Source organism: Saimiri boliviensis, chromosome 8 (assembly GCF_048565385.1).
Source record: "Saimiri boliviensis isolate mSaiBol1 chromosome 8, mSaiBol1.pri, whole genome shotgun sequence".
NCBI classification, from domain to species: Eukaryota; Metazoa; Chordata; class Mammalia; order Primates; family Cebidae; genus Saimiri; species Saimiri boliviensis.
This window is the reverse complement of record NC_133456.1, coordinates 86,243,330-86,252,910: the sequence shown is the minus strand read 5'-3', so window position 1 is coordinate 86,252,910 and position 9,581 is coordinate 86,243,330. Positions and strand designations below refer to the sequence as shown.

Sequence of the window (9,581 nt, the reverse complement as noted above, 5' to 3'; positions counted from 1 at the left end):
TTCCCTAGCCCCGCGGCCCTTTAAGACCGGACAGGTGCAGCTCGGTGCCGCCTCTGGTTGGCTGGCGTGGGGTGACGCAATGGCACATGGCCCGTCACCATTGGCTGGGCGGCAAGCTCCGCCCCTTGGGCTGCGGCGCGGGTGGGGGTTGTACGTTTTACGCAGGCTGCGGCAGCGACGCAGTGAGTAGACGGCCCACGGCACCCGCCGCCTGAGGGGAACGCTTCATCCTCCTCTGTGGCCTACTTGGGTCTGGATCTTTCCCTGCCGGCTCGTGTGCCGTGCCTTTGCCAGTCTGCGAGGCCCTGAACCTGACCCCTTCCCTTCCTAACCGGATCCGGGCTCCTCCCCCCAAGCCCGGGGTGCCGGACACCTCCCCCAAGACAACTCCTTTGGCCGCCTCTGCTTCGTTACTTGGAATCTGATCTCTTCTCCCTAATTCTCCGGATCCAGCCTCCAGTAGCCTTTATCAGGCCCGCAAACAAGAGGCTGACTTCTGCCCCCTTGCCAAGGAGCGAGGCCACTTTCCTCTCCCCACCCCATGCTAATGGGAATAACTTCTCTCCCTTCTGGAATGGCCTGTTATGCACCTTTCCCCGCCCATCCCCGCAGCCCCTGCTGTACCCAGTTTGGCCTCTTTTGGTTGTAATAACGCAGATCTGGGCTCCCAGCGCCGCAGCACCTCAGCACAGACCCTTTTCTTTCTCACGTGGGGCCTGACTCCTTCAGTGAAGCCTCTCCACGCCCTTTATCTGCAGGTCCCCAGCCTGGGTAAAGATGGCCTCACGGCCCCGGAAGGGCCTGGTCCCAGCAGTGTTCTGGGGCCTGAGCCTCCTCCTCAGCCTCCCAGGCCCCATCTGGCTCCAGCCCTCTCCACCTCCCCAGTCTTCTCCCCCGCCTCAGCCCCATCCGTGTCATACCTGCCGGGGACTGGTTGACAGCTTCAACAAGGTGGGTGCACCGGCAGCCTCATTGGAAGGGGGCCCAGCTACTGTAACAATGCGATTTAGAGTGGGGAACCCTAGGATGCAAATCTGCATGGATTCAAGTTTCATGTTGGTCTTTTACTAGTTGTATAGCCCTAGGCAGGTTGCCTTTCTGTGCCTCAGTTTCCTGATTAGTAGAACAGTGAGTGCTAGCATATACCAGGCACTGTACTTAGCTATTACTAATTTTCTGTTTCCAGGGCCTGGAGAGAACCATCCGGGACAACTTTGGAGGTGGAAACACTGCCTGGGAGGAAGAGAAGTTGTCCAAATACAAAGACAGGTAAGGGGCTTTTTGGGGGAGGGGTGTATAGTCTCCTCCCCACCAAATCTCTCCTCTACTGGTGGAGGGCTAGGAACTCTTGGGGAGCACTTATTCATTCAACAAATGTCACCGAACTTCTAAAATATAGCAGTAAACAAGGCAAGCAAAATCCCATTTTCCTGGAGCTCACATTCTAATAGAGAAGATAAGCAGTGAATGAGTAAGTGACTAATATTAAGTCAGATGAAGAACAAACAGTGAAGCACAGTAGACTGTGGGACGGTGGGAGGCAAGGTGTTCAAAGTGTAGCATTTGAACAGAGAGACCTGAAGTGAAGAAGCAAGCTATGTGACAGGGAGGGAATTGGGCAGAGGATGGGACTGAGCTTGGTATGTTCAAAAAGTGGCTGGAGTGGAGTGAGCAAAGGGGAGAGTGGTAGAAGGTGAAGGCAGAGGTTCAGGCCTTGAAGGTTACAGAAAGGTGTTTAGATTCTTTTTCGAAGTGTAGTGGGAAGCTCTTGGAAGGTTATGAGCAGAAAAAATGATACAGTCTTCTTTATACCTTTAAAGATTACTCACACTGCTATGTAGCAAACAGACTGTAGGGGGCAAGGGCGGAGGATGCAGGAAGTAGCAGTTTGGGAGGCAAGTGCATTGTCTAGGCATGAAGGCAACACAAGCTAGTGTGGCATCTAGTGGAGGACATGGTGAAGGGGTCACATTCTAGGTATATTTTGCAGAGAGAACAATAGGATCTGGTGATGGATTCATTATGGGGTATAGAGAAACAGAATAAAAGATGCTTACTAGATTTTGGGGCCCACGGCACCCGCCGGCTGAGGCGAACGCTTCATCCTTCTCTGATCACCTGGGTGAATAGTGAATAGTGCAGCGGTTTTCTAAGATGGTAAGACAGGGGAAACTGAGATGGTTTAGGGGAGGGGCAGGATGTGGTGTTCTTTGATCATATTGAGCTGAAATGTCCATTAGACATCCAAGTAGACTCCATCCAAGTCTGGAATTCAGAAAAGAGTAGGAATTGGAAACAGGAATTTGAGAGTTGTCAGTATATAGTCAGTATGTAAAGAAAGCCATGGGAAGGATATAGAAAGTCAAGCCCTGAGCCCTGAGTCCTGAGCCCTGCAGTTTTTCAAAGTTAAATGAAAGAAGAGTCAGCAAAGACTCAGAGTTAGACCTGGTTGTTGGTTCTTACCATTTGTAACCTAGGGAAGGTCATTTAATCTCTCAGAGCCATAGCTTCTTCACCTATAAAATGGGGCTATTAATGCCTGATTTGCCTATTTCATAGGAGTGTGGAAAGGGTTAACTGGGATGTCCACTAGAAATAAAAGTTTTTGTTATTAAGTAACAGTGGTCATTTTCTCTTTTCCTTCCATGGGCCTGAGTTTTCTTATTCAGGAATGAGGGGATTGGCCAAGACAACCCCAGTGGCACTTCTGGCTTTACAATGGCTCCTGCATTGCTTGGTTTTTTAAATCACTTCCTATATGCCAGGCCCTGTGTCAGACCCTTTAAATACAGGTTATAAGGCATCAAATGTATGTATATATGTATATACACACACACACACACACACACACACACATATATATGTGGTAAAATATACATAAAAATTTCCCATCACCACTATCTAGTTCTAGAATATTTTCATTACCCCCTCCCAAAAAAAATCCCATACCTATTATGTAGTCACTCCCCATTCTCCCCTTCCCCTGGCTCCTGACAGTCACTAATTTGTGTTAGTCAAGCAGAAATTAGGATTTGCTGATTTCATTAGAATCATACAATATGTGGCCTTTTGTGTCTTGCTTGTTTCACTTAGTGTGTTTTCAGGGTTCACCCATACTGTAGCATATATCAATACTTATTCCTTTTTATGGCTGGGTAATAGTCTCGTTTGGCTGTACCACATTTTGTTTGTCCATGCATCAGTTGATGGACAGCAGCATTGTTTCTACCTTTTGGCTGTTGTGAATAGTGCTGCTGTGAACATTTGTGTACAAGTTTTTGTTTGAACACCTGTTTTCCATTCTTTTGGGTCTGTATCCAGGAGTGGAATTGATGGATCCTATGGTGATTCCATGTCTAACTTATTGAGGAACTGCTTTTCCACAGTGGTGATGCCATTTTGCATCCCCACCTGCAGTGTAGGAGGATTCTAATTTCTCCACATCCCTGCCAACACTAGTTATAGGATGTATTTTTAACCATATCAATCCAGCAAGGGTATTATATTCCATTGCTCGGATGCAGGAACTGATGTATATTACAACAAACTTGCAGGGACGGTATTGTTGTCCTCATTTTACAGATGAGAAAACAAAGAGGTTCAGAGAGATTAAGTGACTTGCCCAAGGTCCTACCACTAGATTTGAACCCAGGTCTGTCTGCTTCCCAGAATCATGACCCCTTCCATTATACCTCATGGCCTCTCCTTTGATATTGTCATAGCAAGAGGAAGGGTGGAGAGAGACCTGAGGAGGATGGTGGGTGGGATGGAGCTTGTTTCCCACCAGCCCTTCCCTGTCTGGTCAGTGAGACCCGCCTGGTAGAGGTGCTGGAGGGCGTGTGCAGCAAGTCGGACTTCGAATGCCATCGCCTGCTGGAGCTGAGTGAAGAGCTGGTGGAGAACTGGTGGTTTCACAAGTGAGTGGCAAGGGGGCCTTTCCTGGGAGTAGGTCACAGTTGGGCCTGATGTTAAGGCCTTGGCTTGGCCAAGAAGTTGGCGGGGTGCATGCTGAGGGCCCATGTCCGGGTTCTGTTCCTTCTAAACTCAGATCTGCTAAGGACCTGCAGGGGGATGCCACTTTCAGCCTCAGTTTACCCCTCTGCCAAATTGGGAAAGGGCATTGGTCAGATGGCCTTGTGGGTCTTATGTCCAAGCTGGGTTGAATCACAGATTCAGGAGGTGGGGATTGGGAACAGCACTTGTGACACTATGTCAGCACCTCCTCCCCACCTCCCTCCATCCTGTCCCTGCCTCAGGCAGCAGGAGGCCCCGGACCTCTTCCAGTGGCTGTGCTCAGATTCCCTGAAGCTCTGCTGCCCCTCAGGCACCTTCGGGCCCTCCTGCCTCCGTGAGTTTTTAAGTTGCTCTTGGGGATGGGAGGGGACTGCCGAGGCCAGAGATCCATTGCTGGCCCTGTCCCTAGCTGGCTGTGTTAGCTCAGGCTACTCATAACTTTTCAGGACCTCAGTTCTTGCCCACCTCACAGGGCTGGGGAGATGGGCAAATCAGTGGGGAAAAGCTTGGAGAAAGCACAGGGGCTAGACTGAGTCAGATGCAGTGTGGTTATCATCATGTATTAAAGAAACGATAAACTCCATCCCCTTCATTTCTCATGCCAGATCAGTTCCTTCTAGGGAGGGGCGGGTGCTGCCCTGGAGCCCCCACGGTCACCATCCATCCTCACGGTCCTGGCACAAGAGCTGAACTTACTACCAGCCTCTTTTAGAACAGTCTTTCCTGAAGCTGCAGATAAAGAGCTAGCTACAAAGATGGCAAATTCAGTCTTTATAAAAGAAAATATTTGCTGCAGTGGCTAATGCCTGTAAACCCAGCACTTTGGGAGGCTGAGGCAGGAGGACCACTTGAGGCCAGGAGTTTGAGAGACCAGCCTGGGTAACATATCAAGACCCTGTCTCTTAAAAAAAAAAAAAAACAGTGGGGCATGGTGGTACAGCCGTATTCCCCCTAGGCTGAAGTGGGAGGATTGCTTGAGCCCAGGAGCTTGAGGCTGCAGTGAGCTATGATCACATCATTGCCTGGAAAACAGAGTGAGACCCTGTCAATAAATTAATAAATAAAATGTTTGTAAATAACCTAATTGTTCCACAAGAGGAAATTAGTACATTTCAGTTTTATGACAAAATATGTCATTAAAATTAATTTTCTTCTCCAAAAATGTTTAATGATATGCAGAGCAGAACATACTCTCTTGTGTATCAAGGTTGTATAGATGACCTCACCTGGTTTGATGTCTTCCCACAGCCTGTCCTGGGGGCACAGAGAGGCCCTGTGGTGGCTACGGGCAGTGTGAAGGGGAAGGGACACGAGGGGGCAGCGGGCGCTGTGACTGCCAAGCCGGCTATGGGGGTGAGGCCTGTGGCCAGTGTGGCCTTGGCTACTTTGAGGCAGAACGCAACGCCAGCCATCTGGTATGTTCGGGTAGGTAGCCAAAATGTGTGGCACTGGGCCGGGGCAGATGGGGCACCTGGCTGCCGATCCTCATGCTGACCCCTTTCCGCCCAGCTTGTTTTGGCCCCTGTGCCCGATGCTCAGGACCTGAGGAATCAAACTGTTTGCAATGCATGAAGGGCTGGGCCCTGCATCACCTCAAGTGTGTAGGTAAGTGGGGCCCTAGCTAGGTCTGGGGAAGATGGGCAGGGGCCTGGGCTTGGTCCCTCCTTCTCTGCATTTGTTGAATACAGGCCTGGGCTAGCTTAGGCCTTCATGGAGATCTCAACCTTGCTGGGAAGGCAGAAAAGTAACCAGATACTAACAGTCCAGTACACAGGTACTGTGCAGTATAGTCCCTGTGTACAGTGAGAGATGCCTCTGATCTAGTTGAGTGGAAGCGGTGATGGGGAATCAGGAAAGGCTTCTTGGATGAGGTGCTACTTTGGCCAAGGCTTAAAAATTGAGGAAGGGTTGGCCAGGAGAATTAGGACTCTGAACTTTGGATCAGGAAACCTGGGTTCAAGACTTGGTTTGGTCCCAGCCTAGCCACTTATATAGACTAGAGTAAAGGCTAAGCTGCTATAACAAAAATCCACAAAAGACTGTGGCTTAAAGAATATAGAGGTTGGCCCGGTGCAGTGGCTCACTCACACCTGTAATCACAGCACTTTGGGAGGCCAAGGCAGGTGGATCACCTGAGATCAGGAGTTCGAGACCAGCTTGGCCAACATGGCAAAACCCTGTATCTACTAAAAATACAAAAATTAGCCAGGCGTGGTGGCAGGCACCTCTAATCCCAACTACTCAGGAGTCTGAAGCAGGAGAATCGTTTGAACCCAGGAGGCAGAGGTTGAAGTGAGCTGAGATCCCACCATTGCACTCTAGCGTGGGCGACAAGAGTAAAACTCTGTCTCAAAAAAAAAAAAAAGAATCTAGAGGGTTGAGGTTTATTTTTTTCCCTCATATCTCAGTCCCAAAGTGAGTGGTCCAGGTTGGCAAGGAAGCTCTGCTAGTCACAGTCATTCCAGTACCCAGATCATTCCTTTAACTTACTACACAGTCATCCCCTGGCGTGTTGTCTGCGTGGTTGAGGCTGAGTCCTGGACATCTCCATGTCCCATGTCCCAGCATTCAGGAAGGGAAAGTAAGTGCATTGAGGAGTCCAAGCCCATTGTTTTAAGGCCAAGCTAACAGTGGAGTACATCACTCCTGTTAACATCCTGTTCTCTAAAACTCAATTACAGGGCCACACTTAGCTTCAAGACAGGTTAGAAAATGTGTTCTCTGGCTGGGCAGCCTGAAGTCCACCTGTATGTCTGCTTCTATGTTGTTGGTAGACAGTGTGCAGTCTCTGCCATATTTAATCCCAGGCAAGACCATTCCCCAATGGCCCTGGCCCCAGCTTGCCTACTGAATAGAGATTGAAATTCTCATCCTGCTCACCTCTCTGCAGACATTGACGAATGTGGTACAGAGCGAGCCAGCTGTGGAGCCGATCAGTTCTGCGTGAACACTGAAGGCTCCTATGAGTGCCGAGGTCAGTGTCTACTTCTGCAAAGGAGCAGATGTGAGGAGGGGAGGAGGAGCTGCTCCACACCTGTCTCTCCAAACCTTCCCCTTCTCAGGCTTCAGAGCAGCCCCAGGCCTCCTCTTCTGGAGCATGGTTCCCCTGGGCCTAGGTGCACATCTTACCTAAATCTCTCTCTCCTCTCTCCAGACTGTGCCAAGGCCTGCCTAGGCTGCATGGGGGCAGGGCCAGGCCGCTGTAAGAAGTGTAGCCCTGGCTACCAGCAGGTGGGCTCCAAGTGTCTCGGTAAGTCTCCTGCTGATGGGACACAGGCACCTGGGAGTGCCTCACCCAGCATGAATGGAGAGGGGACTGGAATATGGGTGGGCAGGGGAAGGAAGGATGGAATGCTGCCTGAGCAAGGGCAGAGGGGAGTGTTGAGAGGTGGACAAGATGGAGTTGGGGGACCCTGGCAGAACTCTGACCCCTCTCTCCCCTCAAGATGTGGATGAGTGTGAGACCGAGGTGTGTCCAGGAGAGAATGAGCAGTGTCAAAACACCGAGGGCGGTTATTGCTGCATCTGTGCTGAGGGCTACAAGCAGATGGAGGGCATCTGTGTGAAGGAGCAGATCCCAGGTGAGCCCTGGGGCAGGAGAGCGGGGGTCCTTATTCAAAGAGAAGGCAGGCAAGTCCCTTCCCCAGGTAGTAGTGGCAACTCCAGGCCCTGCCCCACTCCTGCTGCCACCCAGCCCCCCAGAGGCTGCACTGAGACTGGGCTCCACATCTGATCTCCATATTGGCTCTCAGCAGCCTTATATCTTCCAGGGTACAAAGGGAATCAGACTTGGCATCAAATCAGTCTGCCTCCCTAACCTGTTTCCTCATCTATCCAATGGGACCAGTATTTGCCCTGGCCTGCTGAGAGCTGTCCTAGGCTGGGCCTGTGGTGAGATGCAGGGTAATCACAACGATGATGACAGGGACCATTTCCCCAGCAGTCACTGTGTCAGATGCTGTTCCAGGTACATTCCTTATCTTATTTAACCCCTGAAACAACCTGATGCTGGAGGTTTTATTCTCATCCCCATTCTACATATGTAAAAAGTAAGATGCAGAGAGATGAAGCTACTTTCCCAGGGCTATGTGGCAAGCAAGTTGCAGAGCTGGGATCCCAATCCAGACAGTGTGACCCTGAAGTGAGACTCATACAAGTAATTAATAAATGCTCTGCTCCCAACTTGCCCACCACATAGCCTTGGCAAGTCCAATCCCCTTTACCTCTCTGAGCCTCACTTTCCCATTTAGTGAGACAGGAATGATAACTACCCCTTGCAGAGTGGTTTTGAGCAGTAAATGTGTGCCTGGCTTGCTGGACAGGCCTGGTGGCCATGATGATCAGGTGTGTGGGAGTCCTGGGGAGGCTCCAAGAACTGCCACAAATGGGTTGGAGTGCCAGGCTGCGTCTCTCGCTCTTCTGCAGAGTCGGCAGGCTTCTTCTCAGAGATGACAGAGGACGAGCTGGTGGTGCTGCAGCAGATGTTCTTTGGCGTCATCATCTGTGCTCTGGCCACGCTGGCTGCTAAGGGCGACTTGGTGTTCACCGCCATTTTCATTGGGGCTGTGGCAGCCATGACTGGCTACTGGTTGTCAGAGCGCAGTGACCGTGTGCTGGAGGGCTTCATCAAGGGCAGATAATCTCAGCTACCACCTATAGAATCTCTTCCCACCCATGCTGCTCCCAGAGCTTGGGCTGCCCTCCTGCTGAACACTCAGGACAGCTTGATTTATTTTTGGGAGGGGGGTAAGCACCCCTACCTGCCTTACAGAGCAACCCAGCTACCCATGCCTGGGCAGACAAGGCCCCTGTGGTAAAAAGTAGCCCTGAAGGTGGATGCCATGAGCTCTTCACCTCTGGGGGACTGGCAGGCTTCACAATGTGTGAATTTGAAGTTTTTCCTTAATGGTGGCTTCTAGTGAGCTTTGGCCCCTGCTCAGGATGAGGGGGTCCTCTCAGAGGTGGGGCCATCATAGCCCCCTCCTGCCAGCTGCATGCTGCCAGCTCTTGTTCTGTGTTCACCACATCCCTACCCCCATTGCCATTTATTTATTCATCTCAGGAAATAAAGAAAGGTCTTGGAAAGTGAAAAGACTTCAGTCTTACTACCACCCCCACCTTGGGGAAATTTCCTAGAATCATGGGAAATTGAAGGCTTCCCTGATGGCGAGTGGAGAAAAGAGAGCTTGCCCCTGAAGTGGTGTTAGGAGAAGGAGGATAGAGGAACCAGCTTTAGGAGGGTTCCATGCCAGCTGTCATTTGGCAAAGGACCCTGGAAAGATGACTTTTACCTCTGAACGTCACTCTTTTCTCAGATGGGCTTCATAATGCTTTCCAGTCAGGTTTAACGTGAGAATTAAGTGAGGCGATAAATATGAAGACCTGAACAGTACACAGGAGATGTTCAATAAAATTGTGGTCGCCTTTATGACCAGAGCCTCCAAGCCTCAAGCAACCTTTCCTCGAAGTCTCCCCTCCCTTCGATACACAGGACAGAATGACTGGGAGGCGGGGCCTCCAATTTCTTCTTCCTCCTGTGAGTACAGAATCCTGGCATGGCCAGAGGG

General features: G+C 50.6%; 1 protein-coding gene across 3 annotated transcripts; it reads left to right on the top strand.

Annotated features, from left to right (window-relative positions):
- The first annotated feature begins 38 nt into the window (after positions 1–38).
- CRELD1 (cysteine rich with EGF like domains 1) lies at positions 39–9,106 on the top strand. 3 transcript variants are annotated; one of them, XM_010337800.3, is made up of 11 exons: positions 39–182; positions 759–951; positions 1,187–1,269; positions 3,807–3,917; positions 4,257–4,348; positions 5,263–5,439; positions 5,524–5,619; positions 6,905–6,988; positions 7,169–7,264; positions 7,461–7,595; positions 8,440–9,106. In XM_010337800.3, the coding sequence occupies exons 2-11, from the start codon at positions 778–780 to the stop codon at positions 8,652–8,654; spliced, it is 1,263 nt and encodes a 420-aa protein (XP_010336102.1). In that variant the 5' UTR covers positions 39–182; positions 759–777; the 3' UTR covers positions 8,655–9,106. The 3 variants fall into 3 exon arrangements, with proteins under 3 accessions (XP_010336102.1, XP_003927128.1, XP_074260898.1); XM_003927079.4 differs by having other exon boundaries at positions 39–250; XM_074404797.1 differs by lacking the exons at positions 39–182; positions 8,440–9,106 and adding an exon at positions 7,756–8,433 and having other exon boundaries at positions 189–951; positions 7,461–7,596.
- Positions 9,107–9,581: the final 475 nt, after the last annotated feature.

Bases quoted from the DNA above. Each gene is read 5' to 3' on its own strand.
- CRELD1 (XM_010337800.3), top strand. From the start codon at position 778: ATGGCCTCACGGCCCCGGAAGGGCCTGGTCCCAGCAGTGTTCTGGGGC. The intron at 6,989-7,168 runs GTCAGTGTCTAC...TCCTCTCTCCAG, and splicing joins AGGCTCCTATGAGTGCCGAG to ACTGTGCCAAGGCCTGCCTA. The intron at 7,265-7,460 runs GTAAGTCTCCTG...TCTCCCCTCAAG, and splicing joins GGTGGGCTCCAAGTGTCTCG to ATGTGGATGAGTGTGAGACC.